At 46.3% G+C, this 18280-nt stretch overlaps 1 protein-coding gene across 3 annotated transcripts in view; it reads right to left on the bottom strand.

The window, feature by feature from the left end:
* Positions 1 to 18280, bottom strand: part of LOC137437868 (uncharacterized) — a 64752-nt gene that overhangs the window by 32103 nt on the left and 14369 nt on the right. For 2 of the 3 annotated variants that reach the window (XM_068132551.2, XM_068132553.2), the window contains exons 2-6: positions 9688 to 9758; positions 4104 to 4901; positions 3645 to 3770; positions 1190 to 1381; positions 514 to 768 (exon numbers count right to left, since the gene is read on the bottom strand). In XM_068132551.2, the coding sequence (XP_067988652.2) occupies positions 514 to 768; positions 1190 to 1381; positions 3645 to 3770; positions 4104 to 4901; positions 9688 to 9758 (1442 nt within the window). The remainder of the gene's footprint in view (positions 1 to 513; positions 769 to 1189; positions 1382 to 3644; positions 3771 to 4103; positions 4902 to 9687; positions 9759 to 18280) is intronic. The other variant, XM_068132552.2, reaches the window with a different exon arrangement.

The following is an 18280-nucleotide window of genomic DNA, read 5'->3' as shown; positions in this document are numbered from 1 at the left end:
AGATGCCACGGTATCGTCAGTTATGGAAATTACATGTATCCAGATTTTTTAAAATTATAGTATCCAGATTTAGATCCAGATCTTCACCAAAATCTAATCAGTTCGTTCTTGTCACACACACCCAACCTGTCCACCTTGTTTATCCGAATCAATCCATAACGTTTTGAGATATCCTGCTCACAAACAAACAAACAGACAGACAAGCAAGGGTAAAAACCACCTTCGGTGGCAGAGGTAGATAGTACGGCGTGATGATATGCTACACCAAAGATGGCCAAAGCCTGATAATCAAGGGATCAAAAATTACTTCATGAAACAACCAGACACCAACAAGCAATGGTGAGGCAAAATGCTTAAGACTATGCATGAGGGCATTGTTTTTCATGAGTTGATAAGAAATTTCTAGGATGAACGTAGATAAGATAAGAAAGTCAAGTTTCCATTAGACTGGAGGCCATTTTGACGTAAAGAGCTGACAAAGAATTGTCGTTTTGGTGTAGAAGAGCACTTTACCTCGATTAGGCCCCATAGGGACAACTCGCTGTATGGTGACAGCAGGGGCTTGGACAATTTTGATGAAGTGCAGAGATGAGATCTTGGGTCCAAGAGGGAGACGAGCAGACAGAAAGGAAGTGGTGGGTGGCCTCGGCACGGGGACGTATGGCACAGCTTCACGGAACTTGGGAGTGAGGATTTGTGATGGTGGTGGTCTTCCCTTCTTCTCCTGGGAGAAGGAGAAGCTGGGAGGGCACAGCAGATGAAACTCATCTGTGAGATAAATGGGGAGACAAAAAATAATTAGAGGTAAATGGTCAACCACAAGGTGTGAACTACGCATCACGTGTAGACCAAAATAGGTTGGGCAGGCGGGTTACCTCACCCTGAAGGAGTTTTTGCAAGAGCAAGCATGGAGTTTTGGGGTTTATTTTCATTTAAATTCAATAGTGACAATAATTCTCTTAATACTAGCTCAAATTCCAGAAGTTTAGAATGCAATTCCTTCAAACTGCTGTCTTGAGCCTGATTTTAACACAAACTCTTGCATAATAGTCCAGTGCCTTCATAACCTGGCCACTGTATCCACCGTAAGGTCGACATATAACTACCATCGTAATTGGCATGACCAGCTCTGATTGTTTAGCAGTAATGTGGTGTACGTATTTTTATTGAAATTTGAGAATGGGATCACCAGAGCCAGGGGTGGGGCAGCGCTGGCATCCCGGGCCCCAAGCTTTTCCCAAGACACAGCAGCACATGAGGTGAGGCACGACGAGTGCTAGAGGCAGACTGCAGCCTGCCGAGTCGACCTCGCGGTAGCACTGAGCTCGGCCACCGTCATTGGGCTTGGGTCGTCGAACGTAGTTTCGAGAAGCTGCCACTGCTTGGGTGGGAAAGGGGTTTCAGTTTAGGGTTAAGCCTGGAGGAATTAAGGAACTGAAACGTCACTGTATTCACAGGCAATGCATCCAATTATGCAGGTATACAACAGAGCGCTTGGCCATGATTTAAGGCATTGCGAGGTACTGCCTGCTCCTCGATGGCTGTTTGGACGGGTGTCTAAAGCCTTTATTTTTCTTTCTAGACTGACTGGTGTGGGTTGATTCCCATGTGGCAGCTCACGCCCACCAGCATGCAATTTGAACGTGTCATGGTGAGAATGCCAAACACCCCTCAACATGAGCTAAGAGAGACCTTCATACTGTAGATGACTTAAATAAAACTGGTTGAGGGTTTCCTTTACAGTAGTTCCTAAGGTATAGGTTCATGTAGATTAAACAGACTTTATGAGTTAGTTATGCTGTTTGGCATTACTTTCTGAACACTTGCAGCTCATCACCTTGCAATCTCAGGTACAATTGCCACAGAAGGTGGACAGAGGTTGTGTTTTCAGCCCTGTCTGTCTGTTTGTTTGTCTGTCAGTGAGCAGGATATTTCAAACGGTTATGAACGGATTCGGACAAAATTTGGTGGATTGGTTGGGTGTCTGACAAGGACGAATTGATTCGACTTTGGTGAAGATCTAGATCTGGATATGAGAAATTTTTAAATATTACAAGTGATTCTTCACAAGAGTTAGGGCCAAAAACGATATTTCAAAAGGTTGTGGACGGATTTGGAACCTGAGAGGCTAAGCCTCAACAATCTTTCCAAGATATTGCACCAAGAAGGAGATTGTAGAGCAAGTTATCTTCCGGCCATTTCCTCCTATCACCAGTAATGTAGCACTCCGTTTAGCCATACCTATTATGGCTAAACACCAGATTTTGCAGCCACATCTACGTTATCTGGTCACTGCCTCTCTTTTGCGCTGATGAAGGACTAATGCTTGAAACGCCAGCAACACCTCACTTACCACGGCAGAAAATATACTCTTATCGGCTTTCAGGTGATAAAAATCCATTGTACTTTTGAAAATGGTCATTTTCCTTGCAAAAGTCAGTCGCCAATTGGGCATCCTCGATCATACAAAGTCCTTACTTTGCACACCTGAACTGCTATCCACCTACAATGCCTTAATCCACAGTGTGATGGAGTACTGCTCTCCCCTCTGGGTTGGCTCTCCTGCCTCACACCTTGCTCAGCTCGATGCCATGGAAACCAAGGCCTTCATTATCATGGAATCTCTCACACTGAAGCTTAGTCTATCGGTCTATCACTTTCTCATTTCAGACAAGTTGGTGGTCTTTGTCTTCTACCGCCTCCTATCTGGTCATGCACCGTCTGCTCTTTCCGTACTTCCCCCACCTCCACCAGGTTTCTGCAGGGCACACACGGTCCAGGAACAACCCCCTTCTGGTAAAACTACCGAAATCCTGGATCACTGCTCACCTCCACTCAATCATTCCTCTTTTTCCTGCCAGTGGAACCAACTTCCACATTCCCTTCAATCTCGTTTTACCCTCCAGGTCTTCAAGAAAGCTATTCACCACCATCTCAGATCTTCCCCAAATCCAAAACCATGATCTCTTCTACCCTTGTTAGATCACCCAAACCCTCCTTCCAAATTTCTAGTTTTTCTCTCCTGAGAGTTCCCATACATATCCATCTTGTCCACCCCATGCATCCTTTCCTGCCCCCCATTCCTCCCCCACCCATTGTTTGTCCAAGTCTCCTTTTATCTCGTCCTTCAATTCTGCTGTTGACATCCCCCTCCCTCTCTCTACTGTTCCTTTTGTGCTGTTACATCCTGAACCATTCACTTCCATGAGCTTTGACTCTAGCCAAAAAGGCATCATTCTGAAAGTAGATTATAAAGATAACACACTGGCTTACATACAACATCGATAAATGTGAGAACCTTTGAAGAATCAAGATTACAAACAGAAACAGAGTGTGGTGTGACATGTGGGGATAATCTTCCAAGCCAGACTGGAAGAGCAGGGGTGGGTGGAGAGGGAGGTTAAGCAGTGTGTTCCACAGAATAAATAGGTAATCGGATAAAAAAAAACATCGACTTAAAACAGATAGCTGTTTCAGCCCGAATGGTATCACCCATCGGAGACAACTAGCAAAGCCATGCAGCCAATAGTAAGGAGAATCCAATATCACCAGACTGAGGGGATTAAACAGAGAATAGCTGGAAAAAGAAAAGGAAGGCAATGATTATGTACCGATGTGAAATTCTCTTGGAACCATGCGCTTACCACGGCACCGACCGGTCTCGTCGGCGGAAAATCCTTTGGGACAGACGATCTGCGGTGAGGGCGTAGGAGGTCGTCGCATCCGTCGCTGTGTGACCATGGGTCGAAATGGCTTTGTGGGTGGAGACGCTACAGACCAGGAAACGTAGAATAGAAATTGTTCATCTCCAGTAAATAAATAATAAAATTGATTAATCCATGTACCTGCTGTCTTACTGATCAAGACTTATCTGTCTTACATTGTGGGTATCTTTCCAAACTATCATGACCAATGATATTGAAAGATTGGACTATTGGAAGAATCCAAAGCAAGCACTTGAAGCCCAGCTGTGCAATTATTGTTATAATATTAGACTTTGGCCATGGCACATTTTGGTGCAATTGTAAAAAAGTTGGTTCCCATCCAGAGCCTTAACTTTACCTTAGGTGCTCCGATGACTGTGTAAAGTAGGTTTGACTCACATATCCGTAAGGGCGGCGCATTCTGCCTTGCGGCAGAGGATATCCTGCTCGTAGAGTCGCAAACTCTTCGACAACGACCCCTATTGCAACGCACACTGCAACTCGGGGAGGGAGAGATGACTTGAACCTGGCTCCGTTTCTCGATACCCTTTGGCGTTAGTGAAGGAAGACGAGGTGCAGGAGGGCCAGGAGGTAGTACGTTATTGTAAAGGCCATAGGTACGGGAGGCCCGCAATTCTTGAGGTCTAGCAGGTTTATGAGAAATGATGTGATGATGTCGAGATGTGCCGGCTGCATTTTTATGAAGGTTAGCAGTGTTGACTGAATTTCGTAAACGATTTACAGAGTGGACAAGACGAGGTGATGTGGCAGCAAATAGCTTCCGGTGTCGAGGATCCACAGTCTGCCTCTGCACCTTTACCATGACAGTGCCAGTGCTGCCTGACCCTAGCAGACGCTGTGCAGCATCTCGCATAGCCTGCAGCACGTGGGCAGGGGGTCCAGGGCCTCCTGAAGCCGCCGCCATTGCTGCTGCTGCAAGGTCAAGCGCTGGACCCTCCTCTACTGATTTACCCCCTGGAGTTGCAAAATGTGGTGCTCCTCCTGAATTGGCCACAATCACATGGCTCAGAATGTGGTGTGACTCCTTCGTGGCTCTCCTTCGGCCCCCTGAACCTGACCTTGAGGTACCAGACGATCCTGAGGAAGACACTCCTGGTGGCCCAGGAAGAGCTGAGCTGGCACAAACCCCCGGCCATACGCATCTCCCCCCAGCTTTGCATGGTGGGAAGCAAATTGCTGCAGGGAACAAGAAGGTTGCATAGTTATTGCCGTTTTAATAACGAATGCCAATTTACACATAACCCTTCGACTTGGAGAATAAAACCAGTTATTTTCCGCAATATAAACAGTAAACGAGTGCCGGTTTCCGGTTGGTATCCCACTGATAGGCGGCTTCTGGATCCGGACATGAACCCAAATGTAATCAATGTGTTCTTGTCACCTACCCAACTCATCCACCAAGTTTCGTCCGAATCCGTCCACAACCTTTTGAAATATCGTGCAATATTTAGCTTTTAGCCCAATCTCCCAATGGTGAAGAATCACTTTAAAAATTATCTGATCCGAATCTGGATCTTCACCAAAATAGAATCAAGCCGTCCTTGTCATACACCCAACCTGTCCACCAAGTTCTGTTTGAATCCGCCCATAACCTTTTGAGATATCCCCACTCATGGACAGACAGACAGACAGACAAACAGACAGGGGTGAAAACATATAACCTCCATCCATCTTCAGTGGCGGAGGTAACTATTAATTATCAAAACAATGATGCCCTTTAAAAATGGCAAATATTTATGTGTATAGTCACGTGAAAAAGTAAGTACACCCCATGTAAAGTTTTGATTTTTTTCAACATATTTCAACATACAGCTATTTCATCTTCATTTCAACAATATTGATAGATAAAGGTGATATAATACAACAAATATCATGAAACATTTACATTTTGTAGTCCATTGTATAATTTAAATAAACATAAATGCAAATTTCGCATGTGGAAAAAGTAAGTACACCCTTGGCTCTAATAGGTGGTATTGCCCCCTTTGGCAGAAACAACCTCAAGAAGGCGTTTCTTATAACTGTCTACCAGTCTCTGACATCGACTGGGAGAAATTTTTGCCCACTCCTCCATGCAGAATTCTTTCAGCTGTGCGATGTTTGAGGGGTTTCTTGCATGCACAGCTCGTTTCAAATCCCCCCACAACATCTCGATGGGATTTAGATCCGGGCTTTGACTTGGCCATTCCAGAACCCTCCATTTCATTCTTTTCAGCCATTCCTTGGTGGATTTACTGGTATGTTTCGGGTCATTATCATGTTGCAAGGTCCACCTTCGGTTGAGCTTCAACTTTCCGACAGATGGCCTCACATTATCCTCAAGCACCCTCTGGTACAATGAAGAATTCATAGTGGATTCTATGATGGTGAGCTGCCCAGGCCCTGATGCAGCAAAGCTGCCCCAAACCATAATATTTCCACCACCATGCTTTACAGTTGGTATCAGGTTCTTGTGGTCAAATGCTGTCTTTGGTTTTCGCCAAACATGTCTTCTGGTACTGTGGCCAAATAGCTCTACCTTTGACTCATCTGTCCAGAGCACATTGTTTCAGAAGTGCTGGTCTTTGCCGAGGAGTTCATTGGAAAACTTTAGTCTTGCCCTGATGTTCTTTCTGGACAGCAAAGGTTTCCTCCTGGCACACCTCCCATGTCGATCAATTTTGTGCAGCCTCTTTCTAATGGTAGACTCGTTCACTTTGACATCAACAGTGGCAAGAGCTACCTGTAGGTCCCGTGATGACATTCTGGGGTTCTTAGAGACTTCTTTCAGCATCTTGCGGTCTGCTCTCGGGCTGAACTTGCCTGGGCGGCCTGGCCTGAACAAGTTGGCAGTTGTTTGGAATCTTCTCCACCTGTAGATGATCTTCCGGACAGTCAAATGATTGATTTCAAATTGTTTGGAGATCTTTTTAAGTCCCTTCCCAGACTCGTAGGCATCTATAACCTTCTTTCTGAAGGCCTCAGAGAGCTCTTTTGATCTAGGCATGGTGACGCCGCACACTTCAACAACAGAGAGCAAACAAAACTAAATGTCTGAGGTTTAAATAAGACACGTTCCTCCAAGATCCTCTCTAACGATGTTCTAATCATTTGCACCTGAGCTGGTGCACCTGATTCTAATTTTAGGTATTTGAAGTAGTGATAAATGTAGGGGTGTACTTACTTTTTCCACATGCGAAATTTGCGTTTATGTTTATCTAAATTATACAATGGACTGCAAAATGTAAATGTTTCATGATATTTGTTGTATTATATCACCTTTATCTATCAATATTGTTGAAATGAAGATCAAATTGCTGTATGTTGAAATATGTTGAAAAAGTCAAAACTTTACATGGGGTGTACTTACTTTTTCACGTGACTGTATAGTGCATTCAGAAAGTATTCAGACCCCCTCACTTTTTTCACATTTTGTTATGTTGCAGCCTTATGCTGAAATCATTTAAATTCATTTTTCCCTCATCAATCTACACTCAGTACCCCAAAATGACAAAGAGAAAACAGGATTTTAGAAAGTTTTGCAAATTTATTAAAAAATAAAAACTGAAATATCACATTGACATAAGTATTCATACCCTTTGCTATGACACTTGAAATTTAGCTCAGGTGCCTCCCATTTCTTTTGATCATCTTTGAGATGTTTCTCCACCTTGATTGGAGTCAACCTGTGGTAAATTCAATTGATTGGACATGATTTGGAAAGGCACACACCCGTCTATATAAGGTCTCACAGCTGACAATGCATATCAGAGCAAAAACCAAGCCATCAGGTCGAAGGAACTGCCTGCAGAGCTCAGAGACAGGATTGTGTTGAGGCACAGATCTGGGGAAGCCCACAAAAAAAATTCTGCTACATTGAAGGTTCCCAAGAGCACAGTGGCCTCCATAATTCTTAAATGGAAGAAGTTTGGAACAACCAGGACTCTTCCTAGAGCTGGCTGCCCGGCCAAACTGAGCAATCGGGGGACAAGGGTCTTGGTAAGAGAGGTGACCAAGAACCCGATGGTCACTCTGGCTGAGCTCCAGAGATCCTGTGTGGAGATGGGAGAAACTTCCAGAAGGACAACCATCACTGCAACACTCCACCGATCTGGGCTTTATGGCAGAGTGGCCAGACCGAAGCCTCTCCTCAGTGAAAGACACATGACAGTCCGCTTGGAGTTTGCAAAAAAGCACCTAAAGGACTCTCAGACTGTGAAAAACAAGATTCTGTGGTCTGATGAAACCAAGATTTAACTGTTTGGCCTCAATTCTAAGCGTCATGTCTGGAGGAAACCAGGCACCGCTCGTCACCTGCCCAATACCATCCCAATGGTGAAGCATTGTGGTGGCAGCATCATGCTGTGGGGGTGTTTTTTAGCAGCAGGGACTGGGGGACTGGTCAGGGTTGAGGGTACAATGAACGGAGCAAAGTACAGAGATATCCTTAATGAAAACCTGAAACAGAGCGCTCAGGACCTCAGACTGGGCCGAAGGTTCACCTTCCAACAGGACAATGACCCTAAGCACACAGCCAAGACAACGCAGGAGTGGCTTCGGGACAACTCTGCGAAGGTCCTTGAGTGGCCCAGCCAGAGCCCTGACTTGAACCCAATCGAACATCTCTGTAGAGACCTGAAAATGGCTGTCCACCAACGGTCCCCATCCAACCTGACAGAGCTTGAGAGGATCTGCAGAGAAGAATGGCAGAAAATCCCCAAATCCAGGTATGCAAAGCTTGTCACGTCATACCCAAGAGGACTCGAGGCTGTAATCGCTGCCAAAGGTGCTTCAACTAAGTACTGAGTTGAGGGTCTGAATACTTATGTCAATGTGATATTTCAGTTTAAAAAAAAAAAATTTGCAAAACTTTCTAAGATCCTGTTTTCTTTGTCATTATGGGGTATTGAGTGTAGATTGATGAGGGAAAAAAATGAATTTAAACGATTTCAGCATAAGGCTGCAACATAAGAAAATGTGAAAAAAGTGAAGGGGTCTGAATACTTTCTGAATGCACTGTATGTATATATATACAGTCGTGGCCAAAAATATTGACAGCCTTGCACTTTTTTTTTTTGAATAACTCACAATTTTCTCTGAAAATACGTTGCAATTGACAAAAGTATTTGGTCTCCACAATTTTTTATTTCACTGTGGATATTACAGAACATTTGTTTTTGAATCAGAACTTAATATATCCTTTTAAATCAGAAAAAAAGCATCCAAGTATTTTCTTTTCCCCCAAATAAGTCTTGATTGAAACAGATAGTCATGTCTGGTTGTTTCCATAAGCTTTTGGATTCCCACAAAACTGGTATCAATAGTTGTTATGATAATATGGCCTGTGACGACCCCCTTCCCAAGTCTAGGACCTGAATGTTTCTATCGAGCCGGGTATATTTAAAATAGGAATACGTGGTGGAAAGATCAGATGTGGAGCACGTAATTACGAGCCCTCTGCCAGTAGATTGGTCCAGATATTGGTCTCGCCAATCATCTGTGACCAACAATGTTTTGCATCCAAAAGCAAAAGCCCAGGAGCGGACCACAAAAGTACCAGCTGTTTTTAATTATTACAATGAATATATACAATGGCTGTGGATATTAGGTGTCCCCCCAATGCCTTCCCCCTCCCATCCCAGCCAACATTATTTTACTCTACTGCAACTTACACATATAGCAATTGAGGGCAATGCAAGACCCTTCAAAAGTGAGCTCTGCAGGGGAGCAAGCAGATAAATGTCCACACATTAGATAATCCGTGGTGGTATTTTATAAGAGGCAATGAAATCATTAGGGAAGAGCGGAAGGACACTCTTTTATTTTGCCAACAGGTCTGGTAGTGCTGACCGAACCCGGTGCCATGTTTACTGGCAGATATCGTGAACGGCGAGAAGCCCAGAAGCTACATCCATGTGCGCCATGTTCATGAATCCGCAGACAGCTCGGGACGGCCCGTTACAGAACACCAGTGACAACTTACGGACAGTGCAGGTTAGAGGGCCAGGCCGCGACATCCAGCCGGGGCAGCATCGACCCCCACACACGTTGGCACTGGAGGAGAGAGAGAGGTAAATAATGCGGAGAGCGGATCATCCATGGACGTTGTGAGATGCCATGTTTGCCTAGCAGTTTAGGCAATTAGAAACAGCAGTCCTAAACAAAATCACTTCCTAGAGAGGGAGCAGAAATTAAAGTCTTCCATTACAGTATCATGACTCCTGTATGACTACAGAACAAATAAGCAGCTTATCGTAATTACCTTTTGTATATTTCCTTTAAGGGGCTCTATTTATCCGATTGTAGCCAGGTGATCTTAATCCCTTCTTTTCCCGGCGGTCTCTTTCGGATATGTTGGATTACACCAATAATCATTTAAACATGTGGAGGCCAGCTTGTTGTTTGACAGTGCTTTCAGTTATTTTTTTCGTTATCAGAAAACAAAATATCAAACTATGGATGACATCATCACTTTTTCAATAATTTTGATGGAATTTCAACACAGGAGAAGCTAGGACTTTGGCCCCATCAAAGCCTGTGGTATTATATTATTGCCAACTTATGGTTGTGTGTCCATGTTCTCTCCATTTTTAAATGCTGAGTGTCAAAGCAAGGAAGCAGTAAGTACTCGACAGGGATTCGCTTAACAGACTGTTACGTTTGTGGGGGGTAAGCAATAATTACCTGAGAGCCAGGTAGAATTGTATAGATTACCATGCTCCGTATGTCGCGATGAAGAAGAAGAACCCCCATGTACATAAGTAGGGATAAGGTAGACCGTATGTCGTGTAATTGTATAAGTGTCCCCATGAGAGGGATGGGGTTATGTTAATTAGTTAGAGATTAATGGTAAATCCCCTGTATGTAAATGGCCTCTGTTATTTTTCCTCTGTTCCTTATGACAATGCAGCACACACACAAAGCCAGGCAATAGCGCATTAAAAGACACCAAATAAAAGCTAACCGGAAACAGGACTTTGAGCACCAACGATGATACCACCAACGTGTGATAACACCAAGCAGGCAGGTCCAGGAGGCCATGCCCCGGAGAGCAGTGATTGGTGAGATTTGTCGAGGAACAAAGAGAGGGACTGGCTGATAGGAGCAGGCACGGGCGGCGTCGGATGACATCAGAGCCTTGAGCACAAAGGAGTTGAAGGGCTGACATTTTCTCTCTCGTTTTCTGGATCTGGAGGTGACGGGTAGCCGATAAGCTTTCTTGCATTGGGACGAGCTCTTGCGGTGGGACAGTCCAAACGAACGGTCTAAGTTTACGAGCTCTTGGCTGTGGGGTTTGGTGGTGAATGGTCGTGTTCCGACATCATCATCGTGATCGTGAGGAGGAGCGAACTGCGGACCGAGGCCTGCGGTTTCCCACGCACGGACTGCAGACCGAAGCCTGCGTTTCCCACGAGCGAAATGTGCACGGAGGCCTGTGCTGTTCCCGCCAAGGACGAGGGGGTTTGACGATTCCCGAGGGGGTTCAGGAGACACTCAGAGCTAAGTACCTTAAACACACACATTTATTTTCACTTTTATTGTTCCCTTTGTCTGCATACGAGTCTGTGTGGGGATGTCCCATTTAGGAACCTTAGTTTTGCTGGGTGTTATTTTGTTACTGGCATTTCTTCAATAAAGCCGGTATTTTTGGACATTTTAAATCCGTGTCGGTTTGAATTAATTTTTATCGCAGGTTCGAGGACGTCCGGTGGGACCCGTGAAGGTAAGTTCATCCTTCTCCTTTCCCTCGCGTGTAAAGAACACCGTCATTTTTTACTCAACACCTCGGAGTATAAGCTCGTTCGGCTATCCGTTTCCTTGGAGGATTTTAATCCCTAGGAACAGGACAATACATTCAAGTATTTAGTAAGACGTGGCCAGGGCCCAATCACCGATGTCCCAGCCTCAGGGCAAACACTCTAACCATTGCAGCATCAATTGTGGAATGATCGCGACATTGTGTTGTCATTCAAGGTTCCATCTGAACTCTGTACTAATGATGCAGAAACCCAAGGTTCAAATACTATACATTATCTTGATTTGTCCATCTTGTACTAATGTCCTTGTTTTTTTGTTTTTGTTTTTTTTCAAGTAAATGTCCAATAATATCTACCAATGTACCGAAAATTAGGGAAAAAAGTGGAAAAGTTGGTGGAAAAATTAGTACCATACCGATTTACTTGGAGCAGGGGGCACTGCATCAGCGGCACTGCTGCGCTCCCAGAAATGATGCAACCAGCAGCGACATGCTGCCCACGAGATAATATTACCACAATGTTCTTGTAATTTAGGGTAAGCGTACATTGATGTAACTTATGATATCCTTATAATTATTCGAGTACATACACAAGCACCGATGTCTGATACAAACTCGAGCAAATAGAATGTCCAGGTGACACGTTTCTTAGTTACAAAGAGTCACATTAATCTCAAATAACTTCATAAAACCAATTGATTTGACTCATTCGAGAATAAAATGTGAATTCAACTTTTTTAAACGATAACATGAGAAAGAGAACTAAATACATTTGGAACTAATAAGTACATTTGCTCGAGATTAAATTGTTAACTTCGCATGTTTGTTCTGGTGGGAACAATCGATAAGTGTTTGGGAATTCGACGCATTTCCGCCTTCATGGTGATTTATTCTCTCTGTATATAAGTGAATTATTTGATAACGATCAGATGTTGTAATTCCCAGATGTTGGAATCGGAATTTGCTTTTCATTTATTTGGATTATGCAGCACAGTACTTTTCAACATCATGATGATGCACAGTACTCGTAGTCGTTTTCATGAAGAACTACATCCCTGGAGTTGGAAACACGTGAAAACACGTGAACCAAAATCGAATTGGCTTGTTATTGTCACCTAACCAACTCATCCACCAAGTTTTGTCGTAATCTGTCCATAACTTTTGAGATATTATGTGCCATATATCGTTTTGGCCCCATCTCTCAGTGATGAAGAATAACATTTTAAAAATCATTGGATCCAGATCCGGATTTTCAGCAAAATCTAATAATTTTGTCCTTGTCACACACCCAATCTGTCCACCAAATTACCTCCAAATCCATCCACAACTTTTTGAGATATCCGCTTCACAAACAGACAAACAGACAGGGGTGAAAACAACTTCCTCCACTGACAAATCTTTGCTTTCCCTGTTTTTCATTCAAAATTAAAGCTGCTACCTTTTTTGCTGATATGGATAAAATGTTGGGCTTACTAGTTATTCTTTTCTTATGTTTAATTGGCTGGTTTTCATTGTTAAACATCTGTAAATCATATTGTTATGTCGGTGGGGTAAAGGAATATCTAGAATCAGATAGATCTGTATAGGTAGGTATTCGACTGTCACGATAGGGAATCTACCTTGTAATAAGTTCTATGTGTAGTCCGGTTTGTCGGGATAAGCTGTATTGATGTTCCTCGCTACGAGGGAGCAGGGCGTGCTACATAGTCCAGGGATTATGGATAAGATTCCTTTGTTCGTCGTCCCCCCTGTCGCCAAACCTTTGTCCCTTATGGCAACGCACACCTATAAACACTTAGATAGGTCCTTTAGTGCACACAGTAATTAATTCCCCTCCCTTACCATGACGACTTTGGAAGAAGACAGGCAGGAAACCAGATCGGGGCACCTCTGGCTGGCCTAGCAACCCACTTCGTGGCAAGGCTGGGGGCCACGCCCAGGAGGACTGTTGATTGGGCAGGGGAGGGGCGAGCAACACCACAGGCGGGAGGCCCTCGGCCAATGACAGGGCGCCAGCGAAGGTAAAGATTGGAGGAGAGTCGACGAAGGTGATAAGAGGGTGCGCTGCACGACTTTTCAGCAGCTCTCTCTCCTGGCTTCCTCGCGTTCGTGGTTTCCTCGTGCTCCTGGCTTCCTCTCTAGGCGCCGTTCTCCCTGTCTCAGCTCTCTCTCTCTCTTTGTGGTGAACCTCGTGTGGGGATCGCTGGCCCTGCGTAGATGCGTGGTGCTTTTGGTTCTGCGTGGTGCTTGGAGTGGTGCTCGGTGCATCTGGAGCTTGGTTTGGTGCTGAGCGGGCGGGACCTCGTGGTGTGCAGCGGAGCGAGTCGTATCGGGGCCTAGTGAAGCGTGCGAGGCGGATGGAGGGGGTTTCTCCGCGCCGGAGCTTGGAGCCGCGTGGGGACAAGACGACGGACAGATAAGACCGCACACCACATACACCAAATATAACGAACGGTTCTTTTCGTAATTCATTCCCTCGTCTCGTATCCGAAATCTGTCGTGTGGGGACGTCCCGATTAGGACATTTGCTACCGGCGCATGCTTTTCCTGTCCAACCTCCTTGTGAATAAACCCTTGTATTATTTTTCTATATATATATATCTGAACGCAGTTTCCGTGTGGTTTATTTAACAGGTAAGACTGCAGGGCTCTTGCGCCGCCCCCCTCCATCCCGCGCACTTTTGTGTAGCTTTTTGTTTTTGGAGTCCGCCATTGAGTTTTCGCCTCAAGAGCTAAGGCCTTCGCAATCGGCTTCCGTGACTGTCTGATTTTAATCAAAGGCGGCCACACGACAAATGGTATTCAGTAGTGGGATTTGAACCTGATTACAACTGGTGCCAAGGAGTGTGGAGAATTTGGAAACAAAATTTTCATAGTCGGAGGCGAGAAATTTGTATAGTCGATTGGGCATACGAAGCGCGATATCGCGTCTTCGAAAAATTTTAATGTTGTTTTAGGAATTAAAATAAATACGCGCGCGGGAAACGACCTTCCTCAAAGCGGATGTCGGAGGCCGGTGAAATGGAGGTGTGTAGCGAGGCTTCTGTCAGTTTCGGAGGTGAGTCGGAAATGGCTGGGGTGGAGCATAGTGGTGGAGCTTCCCCCGCCGCAGAGACGGCCCCCATAGACAACCAGGCCTTAATACAATTTATGGCGCGATTGGAAAATAAAATTGATGGATTGGAGGGGAAAATGGGAGAAATGAAAAATGAACTAAAAGGAGAAATGAGGAGATTTTGTGCCGTTGGGGCCCAGGAGACGCTAAAGGTGACAGAATTTGAATCGGAACGGGGGGAAGCCAAATTGGGAATTGCACCCGGAATGGCAATTGAAGGAAATGAGGAAGTTACAGAAGGAAATTTGGAAGGAAATAGGGAATGTGAAATTGTAATAGGGAATGTTTCCCACCTGCTGGCCTGGAGGTGAATTGGGGCCGGGTGGATGCCTCAACACCTCAACAGGGGGATGAATTTGGAGTGGTGCAGCACCAGGGCGTTGTACAGAGCAAGAGGGGGTAACATTATTGGGGGTCTGTGTGGTGGAGCCGGACCATGTATTTATTGATCAAGGCCTGTCAGGGCCAGAAATGATTGGTGATGGGGATTATGTACATGATGTGACCCAGCGGCTGGGGACCTGGGACAGTCCCATGGAGGTACTGGTTGACCAGGCCCAAAGGAGCTTGGGGAATGAGGTGAGTCAGTCCGAGGAGGTGGTTGAAGTGACCGAAGGGACCCTCACCATGCACTGCGGTTTGGTAACGGAGGCTCCGAAATTGAATACCCAGTTGGGGGAGTGTGTTGGCTCCGGGCTGGATTTTGACATTGAAGGATCGGGAGATAGAGCCTCTGGAAATTTGGTCCCCGTAGGGAATTTGGACCAGCTGCGGGGAGGGGCAGAACAACCTGAGGGAGGGGTTGTTACCTGCAGCTGCGGTTTGGGAGGGGAAATGCAAATTGTAAAAAGGAAATTTAAAATAAAATTTGAAATGGGAGGTTGATGTGGAGCAGCCTTGGTTAGAGTTGGTCCCCGGGCTGTGGGATTTGGACCAGAAGAGGTCATTGGGGATGGCCTTGGGCAAAAGTTGCCCCTTTAAAAATTTGGGTATGCTAGCCAGCTGGGGGGCTGTGCTGGCGAGATTTGGACGTGGGGTCCAGCCATGGGCGGCATGGTACGACCTGGGCCCCACAGGGGGTCTGGAGTGTGGCGTCCCTTGTCCGTCAGGGAAACGCCCGAGCGTGTGGCTCGGGCCGACAGGGTCACCGGACCCTGGTGGGGGTTAAGACCTCCAGGTGGCCCGAGGTGGTTTCTCAAGCCTGGGATGGCATGTATTGAGGACCACAAGGGGGAGGTGTTGTGGGTCGCGCTTTGGTGGTGGCACTGCGGATGGCCAACTTGGGCCTGATGTGTTGACCGCCCGGGCATGCGGCCTGACACCCTCTCCCTGAGACTCTGGGACAGCAAGCATGTGGTGACCTGCCATGCTGTGCTGGGCTATGGATGCGGGTCGAACCGCATGGAGAGGAATGAGATAGCCCACCGGACAACCATTGGGGCATCTGTGGAACGTGATGGTGTGAGAGTGACCTTCCACAGATGGTGCGTGATGATTTATGGACTCTCTGTTTGGGAAGAGAGCCATGGGGTTGATGAATCGGGAAGTTGTAACGTGCCGAGCATATGGGCCATGCTCGGCTGGCATGTGTATGGCAAAGCATCTTTCTTTGGTGAGTTTAGCAAAATGTGAAAAATGTTTGGCACGGGTAATCTAAGGGTTAGATGCAAAATTAAGGGTGAATTTTGTGAAGATAAATGGTGGTCACTGCACAGTGGCACCATTATTGATCCAGGTGTGTAGACCAAAGAGTTGGAGGCTGTGATAAAATTGATAGATTAGCAAGCCACAGCCTTCAACTTGTTGCGGGGGCGACTGCGCCAATATTTGGGATGCGGGGTTATGGGGATGTAGTTGTGCAGCCTGAGGGTCAACGTGGTGCTGTGCGTGTCCGAGATGTGTGGACCATGTCTTCTGGGTGGGTCTCCTGGTGGAGCATGGCTGTCGACTGGACCTTGGTGTGGTCAAGTGTGGGTGGGCACTGGGGGGCTGCGGTTGTGGACTGGGGGACGAGGGCGGCGTAGGTGATGTGCGGGGAAAGCCACGCACTGCGACCGTCTCCCCCAGGGCCGAGGTTGTGCATGCGGTAGTGTTTGTTGGCAGCAAGTGCTCACCACATTGGCCAGCTGGGGTTGGTGCAGCCATGTTCCTCGCAGGCGGGGGGCGGGGGGGCGGCGAAGGATGGATGGTGGGATGACCCTTGCACGGTAGAGGTGCAGAGCTGTCATAGCCATATGTAGTTGTGTAGTGATAATCACCGTTGGATGCAGACCCACATACCTGCCAGTATAGTGGGAAGAAAAGTGAAATTTGGAAAATTTGGTTGGCCCAATGAGAAATTTTGGGATTTTGAGGGTGGAAGGCACTTTGGACCTGACCAACCGGTAATTACCTGTACATCAAGGTAAAGGTAAGGTCTTGATATTTACTGTCCCAGGCTTCAGGACTTGTTTATGTAAATTTGGGGACATGTAATTTGGAGTTGGGGGCGGGTGAGAGTGATGACATGGATGGTGAGGGGGATGGAATGGGTGCCACAGAGTCTTGTGGGTGGCGTTTGTTTATGTGTAGAGGTGATGTGTTTCTATGTGGTCGTGAGGTTGGAGAAAATGAATGAGTGATGATTATTGAGTTTTGACTGGGATTTCACATGAAGCAGGCCATGGCAACTCTTGTAACATCATTTTGGTACCATCATCTATGGAAATGTGTGAGAATTGAATGGCAGCAGGGGAGGAAATGTGTTTTGGGATCTTGTGGGTGGGGAAGGTGTGTGTGTCCGTAGGTACAGATCAAGCTCGGAGGAGCGATGCCTGCGACCCCCCCTCTGTGGCAATTACCCCTGGCAGCCAGTGGTATCTGGAAATTAGAGCTCATCGGTGGAGGGTCTGGTTGGGCGCCGTGGGGTAAAGGAGACCCCCGGCGACCCGTGGAGCTGCGCGGAAGCAGGAGGCAACGGAGCCTGGTGTGTGGAGACGCTCACCGGCGGGGTAACAGTTGGAAAGGGCTGTTGGGCTGTCACGGGGCCAAGAGGTAAAGGGGGGGGGGGGGCAATGAACTTGTGAGTCGGTTGACTTGTGTTTGGGACTGCGGACACCACAGCCTGAAGCGCCCCCACCATCTTAGTGTGCGGTACCTCCCCGCTGCCTAGTTGAGACATGCACACATGAATATGACATCAATGCCATGGTCCTGCAGGGGGGTGAAGTAAGTGCTTGAAATGATTTTGTGTGTAATGAGTTTTGGAATGAGAATGAGTGGATAAGGGGTTGTGTTGAATGAATGAGGGCGAAATCCACGAGCCATGTCAATCACCTGTAACATCTGGACAGGGCCCGCGGAAATTTAGGGGTGCATTGGGATGGCCCCGCAGGTAAGGTAGCATCTTGTGGCATCCACCGGGGGACGCGGTCTGTAGACTGGGTATGTACAAATGTTTATTAGAGTTCGGAATTTTCGAATAAGGATAAGTTTGTGGTGAAGTTAGTTTTTGAGTGTTGTTGTTTCCTCCCACTACAGGAGCGACGAATGGAGATCATTGTACATATTTGCATGGTTGTTAAGGGGATTAGCATGTTAAGGAGAATAGGTAGGAAGTCCGGCTCACTTCCCACAGCCCTCCTGATTTATTTCATAGGCTAATTAAGTGTGTGACATTAAGTGTTAAGACTGGAATGGTCACGCCTACAGTGAACCTAGCAGGAG

Source organism: Myxine glutinosa, chromosome 12 (assembly GCF_964187855.1).
Source record: "Myxine glutinosa chromosome 12, kmMyxGlut1.1, whole genome shotgun sequence".
NCBI lineage: Eukaryota > Metazoa > Chordata > Myxini > Myxiniformes > Myxinidae > Myxine > Myxine glutinosa.
The sequence above is the reverse complement of the archived record's forward strand: the minus strand, read 5'-3'. Positions and strand labels throughout refer to the sequence as shown.